This window comes from Hoplias malabaricus, chromosome 10 (genome assembly GCF_029633855.1).
Source record: "Hoplias malabaricus isolate fHopMal1 chromosome 10, fHopMal1.hap1, whole genome shotgun sequence".
Taxonomy (NCBI): Eukaryota; Metazoa; Chordata; class Actinopteri; order Characiformes; family Erythrinidae; genus Hoplias; species Hoplias malabaricus.
In genome coordinates, this window is record NC_089809.1 from 38,378,929 (window position 1) to 38,405,091 (window position 26,163).

General features: G+C 46.2%; 1 protein-coding gene across 3 annotated transcripts in view; it reads left to right on the top strand.

The window, feature by feature from the left end:
- Window positions 1-26,163, top strand: part of srcin1b (SRC kinase signaling inhibitor 1b) — a 106,471-nt gene that overhangs the window by 65,123 nt on the left and 15,185 nt on the right. Inside the window, exons 6-19 of one of the 3 annotated variants that reach the window (XM_066682658.1) lie at window positions 216-976; window positions 1,272-1,355; window positions 2,388-2,428; window positions 2,598-2,621; window positions 5,128-5,288; window positions 8,586-8,761; window positions 11,230-11,360; window positions 11,517-11,664; window positions 12,900-13,132; window positions 16,596-16,831; window positions 19,170-19,458; window positions 20,691-20,833; window positions 22,908-23,093; window positions 25,648-25,770. In XM_066682658.1, coding sequence (XP_066538755.1) covers window positions 216-976; window positions 1,272-1,355; window positions 2,388-2,428; window positions 2,598-2,621; window positions 5,128-5,288; window positions 8,586-8,761; window positions 11,230-11,360; window positions 11,517-11,664; window positions 12,900-13,132; window positions 16,596-16,831; window positions 19,170-19,458; window positions 20,691-20,833; window positions 22,908-23,093; window positions 25,648-25,770 — 2,736 coding nt within the window. The remainder of the gene's footprint in view (window positions 1-215; window positions 977-1,271; window positions 1,356-2,387; window positions 2,429-2,597; window positions 2,622-5,127; window positions 5,289-8,585; window positions 8,762-11,229; window positions 11,361-11,516; window positions 11,665-12,899; window positions 13,133-16,595; window positions 16,832-19,169; window positions 19,459-20,690; window positions 20,834-22,907; window positions 23,094-25,647; window positions 25,771-26,163) is intronic. The other 2 variants (XM_066682659.1, XM_066682660.1) reach the window with 2 other exon arrangements.

Here is a 26,163-nt window from a genome sequence, read left to right on the forward strand (position 1 = left end):
CTGCTCCTGCTGCGTGTGAATGAGTGTTGAGGTGAGGCAAAGTGAAAGGGTGAGGGTTAGTGCTGCTCCTGCTGGGTGTGAATGATGTGAGACGGAGTGAAAGGATGAGGGTTAGTGCTGCTCATGCTGCGTGTGAATGATGTGAGATGAGATGGAGTGAAAGGATGAATTCTGCTCACCTGCTTATGACCTCCTGTTCTCCTTCATTCTTCTAGAGAGAGCTAGTGTACGCCTCGAGGGAATCATCTCCCACTCGCCGCCTCAACACTATGCCTTCGTCGTCTTCTCCGTCGGGTTCTCCGTCCCGCTCCCACTCTCGTCTCTCGTACGCAGGGGGACGACCCTCGTCCTACGCTGGAGGTCCTCCACCTTCGCCGCAGTACCAGCACCAGCACCAACACCAGCAGCAGCACCACGTCCCTGGGCAGGCATCCCACGGGCAGCCTGTGTTCTGCCCCTCGCCCAGTGCCATCCTGGAGCGGCGGGACGTGAAGCCGGACGAGGAGCTGACCTCGTCTTCATCTAAGAGCGTGGTGCTGCTGAAGAACGAGGCCATCTACGCGGACCCGTACGCGCTGGTGCACTCTCCGCAGGCTCTAGCCTATCGCCGTGGTTCGGCTCGCTCGCTGGGACCCTACCCTGCCGCAGCACTGCACTGTGAGATAGAGGGCGCTCTCTACAGACCAGGGGGGCCACTATACGCTGACCCGTACGCTGCTGCGGGCTTCCGCACTCTGCCCCCAGCCTCGCCACAGAAGCTTCTGGATGCCAGGGATCCTTATGGGCCACAGCCAGGACGGGGGTCTCCAGGCAGGCAGGCCTTCAGGAAGGACGGGACTGTGTTCGTAGAGAGCCCCAAGTCCCGGGGTGGGGGGCCACCCCTGGACCAAATGTGCGTGATAGGGGGACCTGGAGGTGAAGGAGTGGCCCTGCCTGGATTTGCATCACCGATACCTGGCAATGAATCAGAGACCAGGTGAGGGGTTAAAGAAACACTACTTAATATTTTTACCTTAAATTGACAGCTATTTCTTAACCATAAAATTACAGTTTCAAAATCTGCAGAAACTGCACTATGTAACTGTTGAGTAGGAAACCATCCCAATTCCCTCCCACGCCCCCTTGATTTCAGGACAGTGCTATAAAAGTGTATTACACTCTGCAACAGTAGGGGGAGCCCATGAGGAAAAATACCTAATCATACCTAGTGTTCCTTTAAATATCCTTTGCGATGATGATGATGATGATGATGATTGTTCTCTGTGTTGTAGGGAGCGAATGGAGGCGATGGAGAAGCAGATAGCCAGCCTGACCGGTCTAGTCCAGAGTGTGCTCACCAGGGCCCCTGACAGTCCGTAAGCCTCAGTTCCACTTTCTCCTGAACCTAAATTAAAGGGCATATATTATAAACAACTCACAAGTTCTGCTTTAAAGTGGGGCTCTGGAGGCCACCAACACACACACTGTGAAACAGGACCCCCAGTCAGTTTTCTGTGTGCTGCCTAAGTCAGAAAACATGGGATAAAACGAGCCGTTCTGATTCTGCTCCGCTTCTATGTATAGTACTTTAGAATTGCCCCGCCCCTCATCTGAGTTTGTCCAATCACAGCCCTGCGTTTATGTTAGAGCGCAAAGATGAGGTAAAACGCAGCAAAACAAACACGCGGAGCGCGGAGAAATAAGAGCACTGAGTAAAAACAAAGAAGAAAGAGAACAGAGTGAAAACGGCTAAAAACCAGAGCTTCTGCTCCTCGCTCCTCACCGCTGTGTACTCGGGGTCAGGGTGAACAGCGAGCGGCTCATTATCATTTAAAGGAACAGGTGCTGAAAGCGGGCGTTCTGAACAGGGGCTGTTTACACAGGAGGAGAGTGTATGCTTTTTCCTTATGTCAAAGACATTTTAAAGTAAATACAGAATGCACAGATGTTTCTGCTTTTGGAGGGGGGTCGTGTGCACTGCTTGTAGGGGCCCGAGGTAGATTTCACAATTAATTTTGAAAAACTATAGTTATATATAGTTATTATACACAAACCATCCAAAACATTACAATGTCCTCCCCATTTCTACACCCACTGTTCATTGTCACAGCTCCACTGAACACACAGGAGCACTATTTAGTTCTACAGTTACAGACTGTAGACCAGATGTTGCTCTGCATACTGCTGGGTCTGATCCACTCACACTAACACACCACCACCACGTCAGTGTCACGTCAGCACTGAGAATGATCCACCACCACATCACACCTGCTCTGTGGGGGTCCTGAGCACTGAGCAACAACTGGACTACAGTCTGTAACTGTAAAAACTCTTTGAGTTTTCTACTGAACTGTTCCTGGAATCAGTACATTTTCCAGCGTGTGAGACAGCTCTGTGTTTCCTTACAGTGACAAGGCTGAAACAGCCAGCGACTGCTCGGCTCCTGAGAGTGAGTATACTGTGTGTGTGTGTGTGTGTGTGTGTGTGTGTGTGTGTGTGTGTGTGAGAGAGAGAGATGCTTCTCTGCCATTCTGCCAAAACACCTCCTGTGTTCATTGGGTGAAAGGAGACTGTTCTACAATGGGGATTCTTAACCACTGACATGTTTTGTGTTTCAGCTGGCAGGTTTAGAAAAAGAAAAGGTATTTCTGTGTGTGTCTCTCTGTCGTTTCTCGCTCTCTCTCTCCCTCTCTCTCTGTCTCTCTATCTCCTTCTCTCTCTTTCGTTTCCCGGTGAAAGTGTTGTCCGGTCTCCTGTCTGTCCTCAGCCGCGTGGAATGATTTCAGGGATTTCCTCCACTCTGTGGATGCTGGTGGTATTTCGAGGAAAGAATACAGGGATCCCTGAGTTTGGAAGAGCTGTGTGTGTGCGTGTGTGTGTATGTCCAAGAGTTTCAGATTGTGTGTGAGACAGACCCTGGAATGTGTCTGTCATATCCATGATAACCCCTCTGCATTCCTGGAATGAACCCCAGAAAGTGGTTTGACTCTGCGGCATGTTTTGTTTCCCCCCTGAAGAGAGCAATAACAGCGCTGAGGTGGATATTGCTCTGTTGCAAGCTGTGTGTTTGAAATGTTGGAGTTCAGAAATGTTCCTGAGTGTGTGTATAAGAGGCTGGGGAGACTGTTTTAAAGATGTGGATGTGTGTTGCATGTGTGGACTTCAAAGATGTTGTGCGTTCTGAACTGACGCAGAAGACCTAGTTCCATATTCACTGATGTGTTTTCTGCTGAAGGGGGAGGAGTGCACTGGAAAACCATGCACTGAATTTACCTGAATTAAATGTGTGCAACATTTCCACATGAATAATTTATATTATAACAGTAAACATCGTTGTGGTGTATTGAAAATATGTTAGAACAAAAAGTCAGACATTTTGTAAACTGCAATAAACACACGAAAATTAGGTTTCCATTGTTGCCATTAAATGAATCAAATGTATCTTGTAAATACAGACACATTTAGAGTCTGAAGCCTTAAACACATTCCAAAAATTGATGGGCTCCATCACCTTTCCTTTTACTGACACAGTTTAAGCATTTGGGAACTGAGGAGACTAATCGCTGCAGTTTTGAGGGTGAATTTTTTGCCCGTTCTTGCTCTTGAAGCCATACTGTGGTAGCACATTCAAAATGAGGCTTGGCGTCTTCTTGCTGAAATAACCATGCACTTCCCGAAAAAGACGTCACTTTGATGGTAACCCCAAAGTATACAGTAGCATGACGATTTATCCCGCAGAGCTGTCTGAGGGCTGGAAAGTCAGGCTCATTCAGAAGTGGTGTTCCACATGGACTGAAATTTATTCAGAGTTCCTGAATCTTCCACAGTGCCATGAACAGTAACGGTGATGGTGCTTAATTATACCTTTTATATTTTTCTTCTTTATGGGGACTTGCTCTTCACTCGTATTTTGACTCTGTCCCAACTTTTTTTGGAGTGTGTTGCAGGTGTCAGATTGTAAATTTGTTTATATTCACCAAATACATTTGAGTTGTTCTGGGACAATGTTGTAAATATGTCCTTTGTGACACTGTCATTAAATAAATCTGAGTTTTATAAAATCTCCAGAATTTTCAGGCCTTTGTACTTAAGGCCATAATGATGTAGATAAGATATTTCTACTTTTCAAAATGTGTACACATTTGAATCAGGTAAATTTAATCAATGATCTTTAGACTGGATATGGAAAATACTGCAATACATTTGTGTAAATATCTGAAAATCATGAATATATAACAGTGACTAAGTTATGTAGCGTTTCTTATGAAGGGCTACTCATAAAATCTGTCATTATCTCCATGTACACGGTACAACACCAAGAGTTAATAGACCATCATTTACTTCAGGATGAATAAAGTGTTTTCTGTTCTTGGTGGAATCATTGTAGCTCCATCCTGGTGGGCTTCACTTAGAAACTGTAGCTCTACACCCACACACTGTGAAAGAAGACCCTCGGCCAGTTTTCTGTGTGCCGCCTAGGACAGAAAACACGGGATAAAACAAGTGGTTCTGATCCTGCTCCGCTTCTGATGTCAAGTGCAGAGACTTTAGAATGGCCCCGCCCCCTCGTCTGAGTTTGTCCAATCACAGCGCTGAACCCGTGTTTATGTGAGAGCGCAAAGACGTGGTTAAACGCAACAAAACAGACACAACGAGCGCGGAGAAATAAGAGCACTGAGTAAAAACTGAGAAAACGAGAATGGAGAAGAAAGGGAACTGAGTGAAACGGCTCACTGCTGGGCGCTCGGGGTCGGGGTGAACAGTGAGCGGCTCATTATCATTTAAAGGAACAGGTGCTGAAAGCGGGCATTCTGAACAGGGGCTGTTTACACAGGGGGAGAACACTGCTGTGGGGCTCGTGGGGTTTGAACCAAAGCAAGTCACAGATGTTTCATTAAGAAACACTGTGTTCCACTGTGGAGAAGGGGGGCCTTTAAAGCAGTCAGAACATCTGTGTTTTTTCACTGTGCTGTTAGCAATGGATTAAACCTCCATGTAGCTGTTATGAATAGCCCTTTATAAGACGTCTACAGTAATACTCATGTTGGAGTAGCTATGAGATCTACAGAAAGATAAGATAACATAACTAGATTTGCATATATTTATCCTGGCTCTCATGTGAACTTGATTCTTGTCTCCGATTGGCAGCCACAACTCCCTCAGCTCCGCTGGCCCTGATGCCACCGCCTTCCTCCGGAGGTTCTCAGCCGATCAACATGTCCCGCTCACAAATGCAGCTTCACCTAAGTGAACTGCAGCACAGCACGTCCGAGCTGAGGAGACAGCTCACGCAGCTACGAAAACTACAGGTACGTACAGCTCTGAGTGTCTGAGAGAAACATGGAAACATGCATCTCATTGGTGAACATCATCAAATCGTCACAGAAATGTTTCAAAGTCTAAGACCTAAGGCACTCTTGGCAAAAACATGACCAAGTGGACGTGAACCTGGACGTGAACCCAAACAGTGACCTCTGGTGACATTGAATATATTTATGAAAACACAGAATAGAAACTCAGGACTAAGGCTGCATTCACATTACAAACCTCGTTGGTCCATTATGATTATTATCGTATTTGTCATTTTGACTAGGCGCAATGAGGGAACACCCTGAACGGGGCGTCATGACTCACACGTTCACTCACACCTACGAACACTTTTGAGTCGCCAATCCGCCTACCAACGTGTGTTTTTGGAGCGTGGGTCACCCGGAGGAACAGACAGTCACCCGGAGAAAACCCACGTAGACACAGGGAGAACACACCACACTCCTCACAGACAGTCCAGAGGAAACACACGCAGACACAGGGAGAACGCACCACACTCCTCACAGACAGTCACCCGGAAGAAACCCACGCAGACACAGGGAGAACACACCACACTCCTCACGGACAGTCACCCGGAGGAAACCCACGCAGACACAGGGAGAACACCCCACACTCCTCACAGACAGTCACTCGGAGGAAACCCACGCAGACACAGGGAGAACACCCCACACTCCTCACAGACAGTCACTCGGAGGAAACCCACGCAGACACAGGGAGAACACGTCACACTCCTCACAGACAGTCACTCGGAGGAACCCCACGCAGACACAGGGAGAACACGTCACAGTCCTCACAGACAGTTACTCGGAGGAAACCCACGCGGACACAGGGAGAACACACCACACTCCTCACAGACAGTCACCCGGAGGAAACCCACGCAGACACAGGGAGAACACGCCACACTCCTCATAGACAGTCACCTGGAGGAAACCCACGCAGACACAGGGAGAAATCACCATGCTCCTCACAGACATTCACCTGGAGGAAACCCACGCAGACACAGGGAGAACATGCCACACTCCTCACAGACATTCACCCGGAGGAAACCCACGCAGACACAGGGAGAACATGCCACACTCCTCACAGACAGTCACCCGGAGGAAACCCACGCAGACACAGGGAGAACATGCCACACTCCTCACAGACAGTCACCCGGAGGAAACCCATGCAAACACAGGGAGAACACGCTACACTACTCACAGACAGTCACCCGGAGGAAACCCACGCAGACACAGGGAGAACATGCCACACTCCTCACAGACAGTCACCCGGAGGAAACCCACGCAGACACAGGGAGAACACGTCACAGTCCTCACAGACAGTTACTCGGAGGAAACCCACGCGGACACAGGGAGAACACACCACACTCCTCACAGACAGTCACTCGGAGGAACCCCACGCAGACACAGGGAGAACACGTCACAGTCCTCACAGACAGTTACTCGGAGGAAACCCACGCGGACACAGGGAGAACACACCACACTCCTCACAGACAGTCACTCGGAGGAAACCCACGCAGACACAGGGAGAACACGCCACACTCCTCATAGACAGTCACCTGGAGGAAACCCACGCAGACACAGGGAGAAATCACCATGCTCCTCACAGACATTCACCCGGAGGAAACCCACGCAGACACAGGGAGAACATGCCACACTCCTCACAGACAGTCACCCGGAGGAAACCCACGCAGACACAGGGAGAACATGCCACACTCCTCACAGACAGTCACCCGGAGGAAACCCATGCAAACACAGGGAGAACACGCCACACTACTCACAGACAGTCACCCGGAGGAAACCCACGCAGACACAGGGAGAACATGCCACACTCCTCACAGACAGTCACCCGGAGGAAACCCATGCAAACACAGGGAGAACACGCCACACTACTCACAGACAGTCACCCGGAGGAAACCCACGCAGACACAGGGAGAACATGCCACACTCCTCACAGACAGTCTCCTGGAGGAAACCCACGCAAACACAGGGAGAAATCACCATGCTCCTCACAGACATTCACCCGGAGGAAACCCACACAGACACAGGGAGAACACACCACACTCCTCACAGACAGTCACCCGGAGCAGTTGCAACATTGTGCCACCTAATTATAGTAATAATAATAATACATTATATTTATATAGTGCTTTTCAAGAACTGGAGGGAGGGACAGTAAGCAGCTCGGATGACGAAGTGCCGGGGGTGTGAGTGGATTTGTAGGGATGGAGAAGATCAGACAGGTGTTTGTCAGATGACCCGTTGTATAAAAACTGGACAAAAGGACATGTTAGTAGCTCACATGTGCATCGCATCTTGTTCGGGAGGAAAACAAACAGCTCGCTAACTGAACACGATCAGGACGTGAAAGCAACAAAAGCCAGTTGTCTTTTACTTCTACTAAGATGTTGGCTGGATCCTGAATGTTCCCCTCCACCCTATGTAGTGCACAGTGTAGATCAAATGAGTAACGGTTTCTGCATTCACGTAGTGCATTGTACGTAGAAATATAAAAACAATTATACTCAGCAATAAACTTAACACCTCCCAGTTAATGTGTACTAGTTTAGTTTTATAATCTGTGAAGTGGATCTGACCATCTGACCATTCACATTCATGGTGCATACCCACAAATCAGATATGATAATCACTCAAATCTGATTTGAAAAAACAGATTTGAGCAACTTCAGCCTGGTAATGTGAACATGGCCAAAGACATCTTGGATCTGTTGAGTCTGCTCTGTCCACTCCATCTCATCCCCTCACATCCGGAATTATGAGGCTAGGATGAGGGGCTGGGACACAAGACACATGTCTGAGATCAGTGTGGAACTGAGCAGTGGTCACTCAGGAGTGATGGTGTGTTTTCACAGAGAAATGGTAGCTTTAGGGAGAATGTTCTCTGTCCACAGTGCTCCGGGTCAAACAGGGCTTGGTCCAGAGAGAGCAGAGACTGTTCTGAACAGTGCGACAGGAAACAGATGGAGATCAGGTGCAGTTAAAGAGGATTTAAAAAGATCTGGGGTGATCCAGAATATCCCTCAGGCCCTAGAGGGCCAAAATGGTCCAGCACAAACTCTTTGACACATCCAGGTCACTAGGTGTCAGTGTAAGGCCTGCTTCATAATGTGAAGTATAATCACTGGAGAACATGACAAATTGCTCCATGAAAATGAGGACAACGATCCTCTCTAAGCATCTGTGTTTCTAACGTATCTCCATGTACAGAATCTTGGGAGTAAAACGTGTGTGTGTGTGTGTGTGTGTGTGTGTGTGCAGTTACAGAATCAGGACTCCGTGCATGCTTTGCTGAGACAGACAGAGGCAGATCTGGGCCTCTGTTTAATTGAAGCATCACGGACACAAGAGGACCCCCTTCAACGCCAGCGCCTCCTAGTGGAGGAGGAGAGACTGCGCTACCTGAACGAAGAGGAGCTGATTATACAGCAACTACAGTGAGTTTATGCACACACACACACACACACACGTACACAGTTTCTGTGTTGGAAATCAACTGTGGCCTAACAGCAGGGGGCAGAGGGGCACAGCAGGATGGGGCAGTTACGCTAGGGGGCAGAGGGGCAGAGAAGGATGGGGCAGTTTCACTCAGGGGTAGAGGGGCAGAGGAGGATGGGGCAGTTACACTAGGGGGCAGAGGGGCTGAGCCAGATGATGCGGTTTCAGTCAGGGGTAGAGGGGCAGAAGAGGATGGGGTAGTTACACTGTGGGGCAAAGGGGGCCAAGCGGAATGGGGCAGAGGTGCAGAGTGGGATGGTGTTACACTGGTGGGGGGAGAGGGGCAGAGTGTGATAGGGCAGTTTCACTCAGGGGCAGAGGGGCTGAGTGAGATGGGGCAGTTACACTGAGGGGGCAGAGGGGCTGAGTGAGTTGGGGCAGATACACTGAGGGGGCAGAGGGGTTGAGTGAGATGGGGCAGTTACACTGGGGCCCATAGCAAAGTCTATACAGGGACTGTGTTACTGACACCCAGGTGAACCCAGCCACTCTTGGAAATCGCCCTGTTCACTGTATAGTGCACTATTTTGGGGTTGTGAAATTCTGTAGTCGTGTATGAAAATATAGTGAACGATATTCACTTTGCTCAACCAATCCCACAGTGCATAGCAGTGAGTAGTGTACAGCCGATGTACCCTAGTGGACAGCGAATAACCACAACACACTGTGCTGTGTGGTGAACTAAATCAGCGTGAGGTAGTGTTTGAAATCGTTCACTATTCTCTTGAATTCAGTTCACTATAATAGTGTATAATCAAGGGAAAAGGAGCCATTTCACGAACATATTAAGTTCCTTAACACATCAGTTTGTGTTCAAATGACACCGTAGAATTGTCTTCTGACCAGGAAGAACCGAGAGGCCTGAGAAGAGCAGTGCTTGATTTTCTCCTGTGTCTCAGTGTATATGGTGGAGCAGCAGGTAGTGTCTCTGTCACAGCTCCAGGATCCTGGAGGTTGTGGGTTGAAGTCCCACTCCGGATGACTGTCTGAGAGGGGTGTGGTGTGTTCTCCCTGTGTCTGCGTGGGTTTCCTCCGGGTGACTGTCTGTGAGGAGTGTGGTATGTTCTCCATGTGTCTGTGTGGGTTTCCTCCGGGTGACTGTCTGTGAGGAGTGTGGTGTGTTCTCCCTGTGTCTGCATGGGTTTCCTCCGGGTGACTGTCTGTGAGGAGTGTGGTATGTTCTCCCTGTGTCTGCATGGGTTTCCTCCAGGTGACTGTCTGTGAGGAGTGTGGTATGTTCTCCATGTGTCTGTGTGGGTTTCCTCCGGGTGACTGTCTGTGAGGAGTATGGTGTGTTCTCCCTGTGTCTGCATGGGTTTCCTCCGGGTGACTGTCTGTGAGGAGTGTGGTGTGTTCTCCCTGTGTCTGCATGGGTTTCCTCCAGGTGACTGTCTGTGAGGAGTGTGGTATGTTCTCCATGTGTCTGTGTGGGTTTCCTCCGGGTGACTGTCTGTGAGGAGTATGGTGTGTTCTCCCTGTGTCTGCATGGGTTTCCTCTGGGTGACTGTCTGTGAGGAGTGAGGAGTCTGGCATATTGCATTCAGTGTAAGGTAATTTGTATAAATTGTGCTGTAGTTTGAATGTTAGATCCTCTTTTGTAAGTCGCTTTGGATAAAAGTGTCTGCCAAATGCATAAATGTAAATGGTGTGTTCTCCCTGTGTCTGCGTGGGTTTCCTCTGGGTGCTCTGGTTTCCTCCCATGCTCCAAAAACACACATTGGTAGGTGGATTGGAGTCTCAAAAGTGTCCGTAGGTGTGAGTGTGTGAGTGAAAGTGCTGCACATCGCCACTTTCTTTCATCAACAGCACTGTGTAACAAATGTGTCAACAGAGCTGAAATAAATCAAACACATTTACATTTTAGATGCCACCCTCACTCACTCACAAATTCACTCACCTACACATTAATTCCCTCCCTACATCCCTCATTCACTCATTCTTTCACACACTCGTTCATTTATTCACTCATTCATTTACCCACTCACTCCTTTTCTCTCACTCATTTTGTCACCTACTAACTCACTCATTCACTCACCCTCCTTCCTTCCCTCACTCACTCATTCCATCACTTACTCATTCACTCACCTACTCACTCCCTTACACTCATTCTCTCACACGCTCACTCCTTTATTCACTCCCTCCCTTGTTGATTAAATGATTTACATATTTGTTCACTCACTCATTCACCTACTCACTCATTCATTTACACTCTCACTTCTTCATTCATTCACTCATGTTCTCACATACTAACTCACTCATTTACTCCCTCTTTTACTCTCTACCACCCTCCTTTCTTCACTCACTCACTCCCTTAAATTCTCTCACACACTCACACTCCCTCCAGACACTGAACATCATATATCTCTGTGTGTGTGTGTGTGTGTCTGTGTGTTAATCTTGATTCTAGTGATCTGGAGCGGTCAGTAGAGGAAATGAAGGCGGGGGCAGGGCTGAACCATCGCCTGGTGACCGAACAGGAAGTGGAGCAGAAAAGTCAGGAGCTCAGGAGACTGGGAGAGACTCTGACTGACCTCAAGAGTGAGTGACCACACCTCAGCCAATCAGAAAGTAGAGTAATGAGCACAGCCAATCAGAACACAGGAGTGACAATACAACCACATTTTCTGACTGTACATTGAGGAATGGTGCTCTCCCTCTCTCTCTCATTGTGTGTATGTGTGTGTGTGTGTGTAGACCAATTCCCAACACTGCAGAGTAAGATGCGTGTGGTGCTAAGGGTGGAGGTAGAGGCTGTGAAGTTTCTGAAGGAGGAGCCTCTGAGACTGGATGCTCTGCTGAAACGCTGCAGGAACATTACAGATACACTCACACTGCTGAGGAGGTAATGCACACACACACAGACACACACACACACGAGAGCTTTAATCAACACAACACAACACACACTAACACACCACCACCACGTCAGTGTCACTGCAGCGCTGAGAATGATCCACCACCACATCACACCTGCTCAGGGGTGAAAAGGGGGGGGGGAGAGAACAGGGAGAAAAGGGGGGTAACAAAGTATGCAGAGCAACAGATGGACTACAGTCTGTAATTGTAGAAATACAACATGCTAACCTTACGTCACTTCCAAACATTTTATCTGTAAAGAAGGAAGGTCACAGATAAAGGATAATGTCTGATGGTAAATTTATTACAGAATTTAATAAAATGTAATGCCCTGTGAAGGACTGGCACCCCCTCCAAGGTGTATTCCTGCCATGCGCCCAGTGATTCCAGGTAGGCTCTGGACCCAGCAATAATGGGTTACAGATATTGAGTAAATGAATAATCTAATCTAAATAGTTACAAGGTTTTCTCTCGACAGTGACAAAAAACAAAACATTTTCCTATAGGATTATTTATCTTTTTGAGATAACTTTATTCATTAGAAATCTCAAAATTCACATTTTCCTGATATTTCATGGAATATCACAGATAAACTACAAATTACAGCCTTGTATTTTTTGTAGCTTCCAAAAAGAACTAGTCCTTTCGTGAAACTCTACGAATCTCAACAAAATTTCCCCAAACACCAGGGCGATATTAGACTTGTCTTAGGGAAGCATTAGCATTAGCAGTCGTCTTCCCCAAAAATAAATTCACATCCCTGATTTAAATCTCCAGGTATCTCCAGCAAATAAGTAAAGACAACATTCTGCTAGAAACTTATTTGTTTATGACTGTTTTTGTTCAAAATAAAATCTTATAAACATGCTATGTATTAGCATTAGGCTAGCAGCAGACAAACCACATGCACACATTCCTCAGAAAGTGAGTTAAATATGGCTTCTAACATAAAACAAGGCAAATTAGCTTTAGCATAAATCCATGAGAGGAAACCTGAAGAACAGAAGCCAAGTTTGCATCTTTAGAAAAAGCACTCTGTGCTAGTAGCGCCAGCTAGCTATTTAAAAAAAAAAAAAAAGCCTATATGAAGACACAGTATGGTCCAGTGTTTACCCCAAGACTCCTTCAGTAAAGACTTGTTTTGATAAACGTCTAGTGATGTCCCTGTAGTACACACTCACAAATACACCTTCAACATTGTCTGTGTGTTTGCGTGAGCAGGCAGGTGTCCGAAGGCATGTGGAAGACTCCAGAAGACTTCAGCAGCTCCATGTCCGGCTCCAGTGATGCTGACTTTGCCAAGAGCTGTGATCTGGACATCCTGACCAGTCCCTCTCTCAGCAGCCTGCCCGACCTCACGGCCACTTTATCAGGCGTGGGCTGTCTCTCCACCTCCTTGGCAACCAGCGCTAACCTGGGGACTAGCGCCACCCTCACCAACACTGCCAGCATAGGTACCAGTCTAACTAAGCAGTGGACTACCTCTTTAGTGGCTGCACATGACGTAGAGCAGGGGGTCTCAACCTTTTCCACCTCATGGGCCACCTGAAATCTCTAAATAAATGGTGTTGTCTTTTATTTCTCAAGAGCTAACACTGATAACTTGAGAATTAGGGCCTGAACAATGGCTTAAAAGATTTATTGTCCATTTCTCTTCAGTCACAGAAAGGAAAATGTGTGAAGATGTTAAATAAGTTGAAAAGTGAGATGAAACTGATGATGATTAACACTACAAATGTCATATCTTCCTACTCCTACCCTGCTCCTACCTATTAGCACCAAGCACCTGGTGTTGGACATGGTGTTACATCTCCTGAGGATGTGTCCGCAGACCAGTAGCAGTGCTTTTCCACCAGTAAAACTTTAACTGGTTTTTGGACTGGTTCTGAACCTTGGAACCAAACCGTGGTTCTCTCCATCTACTCTCACCACCGCTCCCCACCCCCAGATTGTTTCCTCCAGTTTAGATGGGAACCAAACATATGTCGTCAGTGGGGGGATAGAGTCATGACAGGGTCGTTGTTGATGTTTTGTTTACACAGCAGTCAAATCAGAGTGAGATATGATACACATGTGGAAATGTTGCTGGTGCTCATGGAGAAAATTAAAATAATAATAATAAGAAGAACTGAACCGGCGACCCTCCAGCCTCAAGCTCACTTCTCTAACCTCTTCCACAGCTCCACTGTAGAGGAACTCTTTATTGAGGCTCAGGGTGCATAAAACACCTTAAGTGAGCATTTACCTTAGATTTCCCTTAAACATCCCTTAAAATTTAGTGTGTTGCAGAAAACACACCTTAAGTGGTACCTAAGGGTTTTCTTAAGGGAGATTGTCATATCCCCGTAAATGTTCCCTCAAGTATTGAATGTCCCTTAAGTGATCCCTTAAAAACCGTTAAGTGTTGCATGAAGTTCCTTAACCGTCACCTCACCTTAACGCTCAGAAAACAAAGAACACGGCTGCGTTTCTTGAGGTTTTAAAGATGATTGCGTTCCTAGGAGAGTTTTTCAAGACTGAGAAAATCCTCGAGCCCATCTGAGTGATTAAAAGAGAACAGATCTGACTGCTGTTCCATTTAGGACATCGCTGGCGAGTTAGAAGATGACTTCAGGCATTGTACACAGTGTAACTGCGCTTTTCCTGCAGAGTTACAGCTCCAGTGATGCACTTTTTTGCAACTGGTTTCCAGACAGTGGTGGGGGAGGTTTTACATTTCCATAAGTCTTCCGTGTGCCGGGTTGTTCACCCAGTGGCAGACGCTCTTTGTCGGTGGCTAGATGAAGTGGTTAAGTTTCCATCCCATGTTGATCAAGGTGTTATAAAAGCTACATTTTTCAGGAGAGCCAGTGTTCTGACGAGCTGTGCCATATTGTCAAAATGTGCTGCCGTAGTGTGCTTTTTATACGTAGAGGTGCTTAAATAAAACTGTAGGTCAGACACTCTGATTAGCTAAATGTAGTGTATCAGAAAATGCTGCCTACAGAAGTATAAACAGGAGATATGCACAGCCCAAGCCTCTTATTAAAGAAATGATAATATTATTGCGGTGGTAAGTAATGGTCTTATCTGTTTTTTTACATTTAATTTACCGTGTACAGTATGGGAAACTTCAAGCAAATAATACCAGTAAACTAAGACTGTGTAATGCACTGGAGAAAAACAGATTTATCACGTAAAACACCAGAAAACATGCGCAGAGCTGCAGAGAAGCGCATTCCGATAAGGCAGCACAACTGAGGGGTTTTATGCTACACACTTAAGTAATTCCCTTGGCTAAGGGCAAATCTTCACTTAAGGTTTATCCACTACCAGTCAAATGTTTGGACACACCCACTCAGGGAGGGTTTGCCTTGTTTTGGGCCATTTCCCACATGTTGTGAAAGTTTGGACATATTTATTATTTTCTACGTTGTAAATGAATGTGGAAGACATTAAAACTATGAAGGAACTCATATGGAATTATGTAGTAAACAACAAAGTGTTAAAGAAACCAGAATATATTTTATACTTTAGACTCTTCACAGTAACCCCCGGTTGCTTTGGCGACAGCTTCACACACTCTCTCCGTTCTCTCAGTCGGCTTCATGAGGTCGTCACCTGGAACGGTTTTCAGTGAACAGCTGTGGCCTTGTCGAGAGTTAATCTGTAGAACCGCTCCCTTCTGAATGTGTCTGAGACTGTAACTGGAGTTGTGCAGAGATAGGGGCTGGTACAGTTCTGTACAGGGAATATCCCTCTTCCACCAATCACTAATGAGATGTGTCCAAACTTTTGACTGGCACTGTACTTAATGGAAAAACCTAAGGTGTTTTATTCAACAGGGCACTGAGCTCTTTCTGGAGCTTCTTTATCTCGACTCGCCCAAATATGTTGTCGTGGTTTTCTTTGGTTCCAACTGGGAATTAACTTTTCTGGTTTGAGAACCTGTAAATATCGGTGGAAATGTAGCTAACGGCTCTAAATTTGGTTCAGGAATGGGAACAAAAGTGCTATAGATGTACTAGAGACAGGAAACCCTGAAGTAGAGAACTTAAATTACTTACATAGACAAGTGGAAGGCAGGCAGGTTTGTTCACTGCTCACTTGTGTTTTCTTCTGAAATCACTTGAAGATCAGCCGATAGTTCTATCCCCCTTTACTGAAATAACAGGACTAGGGTTGCCACCTTTTTAACAAAACCACAATCGAACACACCCTGGCAACACTGTGATGAACAACTACCTTTGAAGCGTGTCTCAAAAATGATTCAATCACAGGTTCCTTCAAATCCAAACTCTTAGAACGCTTTTCTAGTGCACTGGCCTCAGTCAGCACCAAGGCATCTAGGTTTGGACTCAGCCCATAAGTCCTGCATAATTTATCTGCTATATTTTAGCACACACTCCTAAAAATAAAGGTGCTACAAAGGGATATTTTGGCTAATGCTGTATGTTTAAATGGGTAAAGCACGTTAAGATTGAGTGATGGAATTTTAAACCTTTAAAATGTTCTCCACACACAGTCATTTCACAGTCAGGTACAGTAGCAGCAAGTGTGTATACCTGATATTAATTACATAATAAATACATCCTCTGTTTGCCCATAGATCTCTATTGATCACTCTGTTCCTTTGGTTACTGGTAGTGTGGCTTTTCTGATGCATCCTAATGATGGCTGTAGCTACATTTTGCCTCATGTTTGTAGTTTACCAAATGCTTTCTTACACTTTCCCACTTTTCAGACAATCCCTTACAGTTTGATATTGATAAATAATTGATAAATCCCGGTATCCTTATATTCTCTTGGAAACTGGTGAAGGTGAAGGCATCAGACATATTCACTGATACTCCACACAGCTTTATAATTTCAGTGTTATCTCTTTAACTTGATTCCTAAACTGTTTGATTCATTAACTGCTTGACTGATTCATTCCAGGGGCTGTGGCCAGTCTGTCCAGTGCTCTGGGTGCCAGTCTGGGCTCAGCTCTGAGTGGCGCTGCAGGATTAACAGGCACCACCACGCTGGGGAGCTGGCTGGCCAGCACGGCGGCGATGGACAGCAGCGTGCCTGAGCAAGACGGCACTCCTCTGGGCTCGGGGAAGAGCCGAGGCCTGGAGGACCTACCCACTCGCAGAGAACCGGATAAAGGAGTGTCTGTGGAAGTCCGTCTGGTAACACACTCTTTTCAGATCCTGTTGTCAGAGGCAACGGAAGTTGTTAGTTTGGTTACATTGGAAATACAATCACTGAAGGAAACACGACAGAACAAGACACAGCTGTAGTAAAAGTACCACTTAAGTAAAGATATTAAAGCATGGGTGTAATTCTGCTACCCTTCCAGCGGCGTGACTGTGTGAGTATGTGAGTGACGGAGTGAGTGTGATAGACTGGGTGAGTGTAACTGAATGAGTGTAAGTGAGTGACTGGATGAGTGTGTGAGTGATGGAGTGAGTGTGATTGACTGGGTGACTGTAACTGAATGAGTGTGAGTGACTGCGTGAGTGTGAGTGACTGGGTGAGTGTGAGTTTGTGAGTGACTTTTGGAGTGTAAGTGTGTGAATGACTGGGTGAGTGTAACTGAGTGAGTGTGTGAGTGACAGAGTGAGTGTGTGAGTGACAGAGTGAGTGACTGTGAAGGTGTGAGTGACTGGGTGAGTGTGAGTGAGTGTGTGAGTGACTGGGTGAGTGTGAGTGATTGGGTGAATTTAACTGAGTGAGTGTGTGTGAGTGACAGAGTGAGTGTGAGTGACTGGGTGAGTTTAACTGAGTGAGTGTGAATCTGTGAGTGACAGAGTGAGTGTGAGTGACTGGGTGATTTTAACTGAGTGACCATGTTTGTGTGTGAGTGAGTGTGTTTGTGTGTGAGTGACTAGGTGAGTGACTGTGTTTGTGTGTGAGTGACTGTGTTTGTGTGTGACTGACTGTGTGCATGTGTGAGTGAATGTGTGAGTGACTGGGTGAGTGTTTGTGTGTGAGTGACTGGGTGAGTGACTGTGTTTGTGTGTGAGTGACTGGGTGAGTGACTGTGTGACTGTGTTTGTGTGTGAGTGACTGTGTTTGTGTGTGAGTGACTGGGTGAGTGACTGTGTTTGTGTGTGAGTGACTGGGTGAGTGACTGTGTTTGTGTGTGAGTGACTGGGTGAGTGACTGTGTTTGTGTGTGAGTGACTGTGTGACTGTGTTTGTGTGTGTGTGAGTGACTGTGTTTGTGTGTGAGTGACTGGGTGAGTGACTGTGTTTGTGTGTGAGTGACTGGGTGACTGTGTTTGTGTGTGTGTGACTGTGTTTGTGTGTGTGTGACTGTGTTTGTGTGTGTGTGACTGTGTTTGTGTGTGAGTGACTGTGTTTGTATGTGTGAGTGACTGTGTTTGTATGTGTGAGTGACTGTGTTTGTATGTGTGAGTGACTGTGTGAGTGTGTGAGTGACTGTGTGAGTGTGTGAGTGACTGGGTGAGTGTGAGTGACTGTGTTTTTGTGTGAGTGACTGTGTTTTTGTGTGACTGTGTGAATGTGTGGGTGACTGGGTGAGTGACTGTGTTTGTGTGTGAGTGACTGTGTTTGTGTGTGACTGACTGTGTGAATGTGTGGGTGACTGGGTGAGTGACTGTGTTTGTGTGTGACTGACTGTGTGAATGTGTGGGTGACTGGGTGAGTGACTGTGTTTGTGTGTGAGTGACTGGGTAAGTGTCAGTGTGTGAGTGACTGTTTTTGTGTGTGAGTGACTGGGTGAGTGGGTGAGTGACTGTGTTTGTATGTGTGAGTGACTGGGTGAGTATGTGAATGACTGGGTGAGTGTTAATGTGTGAGTGATTGTGTTTGTGTGTGAGTGACCAGGTGAGTGTTTGTGTGTGAGTGACTGTGTTTGTGTGTGGGTGACTGTGTTTGTGTGTGAGTGACTGTGTTTGTATGTGAATGACTGGGTGAGTGTGAATGTGTGAGTGACTGGGTGAGTGTCAGTGTGTGAGTGACTGTGTTTGTGTGTGAGTGACTGGGTAAGTGTGTGAGTGATTGTGTTTGTATGTGTGAATGACTGTGTGAGTGACTGTGTGACTGTGTTTGTGTTGTGAGTGACTGTGTTTGTGTTGTGAGTGACTGTGTTTGTGTTGTGAGTAAGTGTGTGAGTGACTGTGTTTGTGTGTGAGTGACTGAGTGAGTTTGAGTGTGTGAATGTGTGACAATTTAAAAACACTCAAGTCTAGATCCAACACAGTACAGTGCTGGGTTCTCCGTCTGTTGCCTGTTGTTGCTGTGTTGTGTGTTCTCACTCTGGAGATGTTTACTCTGTGTGTTTGTTGAGCTGTGTTCAAGCGCAGAAATGTGTTTTTCTGTGTGTTTGTGTTTAATAATGTGTTGCTCTGACACTGAAGTAGTGTGATTTGTAAACAGAGTTTGAGGGCAGGCAGCAGTAGCCAGGGATATTACCCAGGGGTTCTGGAGAGCCTGGGATATTAACCCCCTCTATCTGTGTGTGTGTGTGTGTGTGTGTGTGTGTGTGTGTGTGTGTGTGCAGGCAGCAGAGCGGGACTGGGAGGAAAAGCGAGCGAGCTTGACCCAGTTCAGTGCACAGGACATCAATCGTCTCCTGGAGGAGACGCAGGCCGAGCTTATGAAGGCCATTCCCGATCTAGACTTTGCTGCCAAACAGATCACCAAACCGGCTGTGCCCCCAAAACCCCAGATCTCCTCTCTGCCCAAACCCATCACCCCGTCCTCCACACCCTCCTCCACCCCTGAACACCAGCCTGGAAAAACCCCTCCAAAACCCGGCAGCAAGGAGACCACCCCGCGCAGGGAGTCCGGTAAGACTAGGTTCTAGGGGAGAAGGGAACAGAGCTCATTAAAGTCGCCTTTAGAGCAGCGTTTCTCAACCTTATTTCCAACACGGCACACCCCACACCACATCTAAAATATTTATTAAAACATGCTCTCTTCATCCGTCTGACTGACACACACACACACACACACACACACACACACACACACAGAGGTGCTGGAAGTAGTAATTAGCTGTAATATTTTAAACATTTTTTTTCTGTGGAGTCACAGCGCTCATCATAATGCACAGATCTGATTGGCTGAGGAGCCTCACGTGTGATATGCAGAAACACATGTGATTGGTCTGTGAGTTTCCTGGAGCGCTAAACCTGAACCGTAACGACTAGAGGAGTCACACCACTTCAAACACACACTCTGTTCACAAGTAAACAGCTCTGAATAGTTTATCAGTTACAGGTCCAGTTACAGGTCTACCTGCTACGCCACCGTGCCACCCTCGGAATTCACCATGCTAAATGCTAAAATGCTATATAACTGTAAGCATAAATTAAAAAATAAAACCTGTGAAAATATGCATGTGGCTCTGGTGGTCCACTGTCAGTGCTGCAAACTGCAGGTGAACTAGAAGTGACCCACTTGTTAAAACTGTTCATTCAGCCACGGCATAAAAAATTGGGCCCACTCCTGGCAGTGCTGCACATGGCAAACTGGACATAAGCCAAAAGTGGCCCAAACATTGACCTCTGGCGACATGTGGTCCTGATTTGACATGTGGCTCACTCGAGTGCTGTCAGTGCTTCAGGCAAGTGGGCCATGAACATAGTGGACAAGGGCCAGAATCATTTTAATATCTGAACAAATTGCAGTTTCTGGTCATAATTCTGCTTCTATAATAAAAGTCTTCCACAGGAACAAGCTCAGAGCAAAGCCCGGGATGCAGATTGGAGAATTTCTGCTAGTGGCTTTTTAAGCCTTCTCGGGAAAACGGTTACCCAGCACACGTGAAGGCATTTGAAATGTTCTATTTATAATTGCCTGTGCTTTCATTGTCCTCTTCCACTCTGATCGTTACATCGATTCTCTTCACCGTGTGCTGCGCTGCGTTCTGTGAAAGACTGCAATTGTGTTTGAGTGCAGGCTGATCTCAATAGACTCCAGCTGAGAGCTTTCTATGATTGTGTGTGCAGGCCTGCCTGCATTAACGTGTGTGTGTGTGTGTGTGTGTGTGTGTGTTTGATTGACTGGCTGATGACAGGGGAGCTGACAGTGCCGCGGTATCGAACAGAGAAGCCGTCCAAGTCTCCGCCTCCTCCACCGCCGCGCCGCAGTTTCCCAACAGGCCACGGGCTCACGACCAACAGCAGCGGAGAGGTCATCATCGTCAACAAGAACCTCAAAGTGAGGAACGTGACCGAAGACTTTTGACTTTAATACAGGGTTTTATTTTTCTGTTTGAAGATCGGTTTAGTAAACAAACACAAGACGACGTCTTTATTAGGCCCCGTCCACACGGATGTGTTTATTATTTTCCTCTCTCTGTTTATGAAAACATCCCCATCCAGACAAATAAGAAAATGGCTGCATTATCACCTCAATCCAGTAGGGGGCCATAGTACCCCTTAAAGAGAGACATCAGGTGACAACAGTGTTTTCGGTCAGTGACCTACAACACTGTTTTCATGTGGACAGGAAGCCAAAACTAAAAAAAAATAAATGGATCTGTGTGGACAGGGCCTTAGATGCTCATCTTGGTGGGTTGTTATTTTCATTGGTGTAGTAGGTTGCTATTTATAGGGAACAGTTTGAAATTAGTGGTCTCAATACCACCCCAACGGCTGTTATAGTGCCCTCCCATCACACACTGCGAGGGTGGGAATAAGCAGGTGCTTCCTCAATGTCTCTAGATTATCATCACCGGATTGCTCACTCTGCCGGAGGAGAATGGGGGCCAGCTGCACCATGTTGTTGATAGAGAGGTTGGTGGTGGGGAAATCTGCCCACCCAGAAAGCAAAGCCATTTGGGAGCCCGTGAGCGACAGGGCATCACTGGGAGTCAGTGACAATAACTCAGTTTTGGCCACAATTTCTTAATTTGTTCCAACAATAAATATGTTGTTCGCTCACATTCTATTAAAATCCGTTTATTTGGAACAGAAACTGAGGTCACAAAGCTATTAAATGAGAAAATGTGGGAGAACAGTTTGTGCTGTTAAAGGATTAAAAGCAAAAACTGAAGAATTGTAGCTCCACCTCCTTTTCTTCTCAACACAAATGTTTAATAACCATATAGTTTTTTTAAGCCATGCTCCTAGGACCAGCTGACATCATGGCACATGACTCGGAAGAACATACCTCCTCTTTTCCCCAGACATGTCCTCGTTTTTAGGATGTGAATGATGTGTCCACTCATGATTTTTACATGGTGAAAAATGTCTGGGATATTGAATTGATTTGACGTCAGGGTTTGAGTCTACAGTCGACACACATTGTGTGTGGATTTTTACAGCTTTAAACACATCAGTTTAAGCCCCACCTTCTCTCCGACGCTATTGGTCAAAGCGTTTCCATGGCAAATGACCACAGCTTAAAATTACCTCAGCACAAATGTAATTAAACATAGTTTTACATAGTTTCAAGCACTCAGTGCGTAGAACCCTATTGTATTTGTTACGCTTTTTCTTCTTATTTTTTATTTTATTTATATATTTATAGATAAGTTTACATTTTAAGGCATTACATTTTAATGAAATAAGATGATTTAGCAGTGCAGGCTATTTAGGCTATTTATTAATCTTCGTAAATGACAAATGTTTATGTATTTAAGTTTATTAATATATTTGAATGATTTTAGAGATATTTAACTCCCTCTTATCCGCACACACACACACACACACACTGTGTAATGTGCAGTAAAATAAATCTAAAGCCTTACATGTAAACCATTTCTTTTAGCGATAGCATGTCACTAGCTAGCTTGTTTAACTTGTGATGTTAGAAGAGCATGAACTAGAGGGATCTGGGGGGTGGTGGGGTTGTGGGGGCTGACCTTTTGTTAGCAGCTTACAGTTGCCCACAGATGCGTATTCTCATTATTCTCATTGCCATGTTCAGCCGCTACCTCATTCATCACTGGTCAGTTTCTGACCGCAGGACCATTGCAGTTCAGATGCTGTCTGGTTTGTGGATGGATCTCAACACAGCAGTGACTCTGATATGGCAGTGGAACTGTAAATGTGAGGTTCAGAGACCAGCAGCTTAAAAATATCCAGCCATGAGTGGCCCTGTGGTCAGAGACTGACCATGTGGAGATGAGCTACAGTGTTGTAAGTGCAAGTTGGGATTTGTGTGCATAGGGGGTCAAAGACATGCTTTCACACTCTCACATCTACATTCACAAGTGTAGTACACACACACACACACACATACTGGCCACTCCACTCTCTCACTCTTCTGTCTCTCACTCTTCCTGCAGAAACTGGAGAAGAGTGAAAACTGTGAGGAACCGGACGCACAGACTCAGTCACAGATGCCACCGGTCAAACTCCGACGGCCTTCGACCTCAGACGGACCCCGCCCCTCCTCCACTCCGCCGGTCATCGCCGCCTCCGGGGTAAAGGATGACGAGGATGAGGACGAAAGGATCATGGCAGAGCTCGAGGTAAAATGGGCACAATGTCACCAGTCACATCCTCCAGGAAAGTCCCGGAATCATTTTTGCTTTTACAGGGGTTCCTCTGTGATTTTACTGCTGTCCAGATCTGACACTGAGGAGTCTTTACTGATGCTGTGTACCGTGAATACCGATACCATGTTCATTTACTCGTACGCGTAATTGCAGATGAGGCTCCGATACCAACATCTGATACCTCGTGACTAGTGCACGTTGCGGTGTTAATGAGCAGACAACTCAAAATGTCCATGATGTGGAAGGATTTACATTTGCATTTACAGCCTTTAGCAGACGCTCGCATCCAGAGCAACGCAAAAAAGTGCTTAGTGTTCAAACAGAATGTTTTTTCTCGCTCATACATCTAGGTTAATGTCCAATCTCCCCTTGAGCTCAGACATTGCCAGAGCAAGGACAATACACAGCATCTAGTCAGTGCTATACCTAGAATTATTTCACAGTCAGTGATGGAAACCCAAGGAAAGCGAACAGCAGGGGGAACCATAGAGCAGTGAGTGTGCCACGCTGTTTTGACTGTCCCTCAACAAGGTGGATTTTTCTTCACTCGAAGTGTATCTTCCTCCCAGGAAGTGTTTTCCCGTTTGCGAGAGCCCTGTTCGTTGCCTGACGTGGTTTTTCCTCGCACAAAATAATTTTCTCGGCTCGCAAATTTTGGATTGGATCCATCGTCATAGATCAAGCTGCTGCTCTTAAATAATCACTCCCAAGTGTGGAACTTCCCAGCCGTTATCACATGATGGAAACTGTCTTCCCAAAGATCCACAACACTGTGCGAATGCATATTAAGAACTTGTTGCTAATGTTACTAATTTGTAGATAAATACTTTATTGATCCCAGAGGGAAATTCCAATTATTGGTGGTGGAATGTGAGAAAATGCTAAAATAAAGATGGACAGTTCAAGAAATTAGCATTTTTTTAATTAATAACTACACTATTACACAATGCTCCTGTTTGCTTAAGTAGAAAATTACACATATGTGTACTCAGTTGGAAAAAAATGCATCCATAGTTCAGACTCTTGGTCACCAGTAAGACAATTGTCATTTTTTAGAAAATTATAAATAAACTCAAATTATAAATGCTCTGTTCCTAAACACTGAACACGAAGTCTCCATCTGTAACTCGTCTAAACCCACACTCACACATACTTTTGGACACAGTATTGTCCCCAAGAACAGAACAGATCCATCACAGTCTTCTGCAGCTTTTTTCTGATGGAGCTCAGAACCAATGAAGCGCCCAATATACTAAATAAACTTTTTAGTTGAATAAAATGAGAACTGTGATTTTAATACGACACACAGTCACCATAAAATGACAAAAGAGCTGAGAACGTTTGAAGCTGATACACTAATGTACAAGTGTACAAGTACATTGATTAGCAATGGCAGAGGCTCTATTCTCCTTGTTACAGCTCCCCTACCTAGGGGAAAGACTGTGCTGGCCTTGGAAAACTGGACATGAGCCTCTGGTGACCTCTGGCGACGTGGCCCTGATCTGGTCTTGGTGTGGTCCTCATTTGGTGAGAGGAGATGGTCCGATCAAGTGCCGTCATTTGATTATCTTTTACACTGTAATGATGGCCAGACCTCAGTCGGGATCGTTTTGCCATGTGTGAGGGAGAGCACCTGATTATTGGTGCAGTATTAACAGTTGTACAAGTGTTTGAATGAAGCATGTTGTGTGTGTAAAGCCTGAAGCTTAGTGTATGGCTGTGTAATTATTTTTAGCAGTTAGTTGGTACTTTTCCACTGCATGGGCTCTGCTCTACTCTACTCTGCTCTACTCAGATCTCCACCAGGTGAATCAGGTCCTGGTTCTGGAAGCGGGTTCTTGTTTAGTGGCTGTTCTCTCGTGGTTCAGAGCGAGTCGAGTAGGGACTAAACCGTGGCGTGTAAACCTTGCAGAGCGCTGATTGTCCAGAGAGAGTCGTCACTCTACGCCACGCAGTGCAGACGACCAGCACCAACTCTCCATCTGTAAATTCTCCAGCTGCAGCAGAGATCACGTTTGTTTTTATCCGACTCACGACGGCAGCTCGTAAAATTACGCCGTGGTCTTTTGAAGAGGTTCAAACTCTCCTTGGATCAGTGACTGACGAAAGAATCCAGCGAGAGCTGGACGCTGCAACAAGGAAGGAACAAACTCTACTGATCTGTCTGAACTGATGACGGAGCTGTGTTCAGTCCCAAACAACAACAACAACAACACCATGAGTAAACACCGCTTAACGTTACCGCTGCCGTTGTTGTGGTTTCAGCCAGCAGTTCCCGCTGGAGACAGGGTTTAAAGAAATCACCAAATACATTTCTTGGGGGTAGGGATTGGGTGGAGTGGGGCTGTATTAGTGGAAAACAGACCAGGGCCCAAACGAAGAGTCGAGAGTCCAGTAGAGTATATACCATGCAGAGGAAAACTGTCATAAGACAATAGTGTTATACTAGTCACTTGTTGACTATTTGTCATATGATCTGTTTATTTTGTCTCTCACACGCACACACACACGCACACACACACGGCAGATTTTCCAGCGAGCACCAGTAAAAGTGACCATCCCAAAGCCCAGCACCCTCCCACAACCCTCTGGTCACACCAGGAGTGTCCACAGTTTGGGTCAGTGGACCATCAGCTCTCTTTGGAGAGAGGTAACACCTAAACCAGCCCCTCTGAGCCTCTCTTACTCTGGGGTCCACTCCCTTTCTTTCTGCACTGCTTAGAGAACTGGCCCTATTTCCACAGCTCAAGCTGAGATCTTGTTCTCTTCATCCTTTTCTTCTCGCTCTCTCTCTCTCTCTCTCACCATTTTTGTCTCTGTAGCTCTCTCCATATTTCTGGCGTGTCTAGTTACAGTCTGTAATAGTTCAGTCTATTGTAGTTGTGTGTGACACTAAGACAAAAGCAGTGCCAGTAAATCGACGTAAACAAGAGCCAGGGCTGTAGGACAGGAGCTTCATCTGTTTGTAGCAGCAGCAACAACAAAAAAACTACAGCAACCATCATCATTTTGAGATACCGCCCTTATTTTTATGTACCACTGT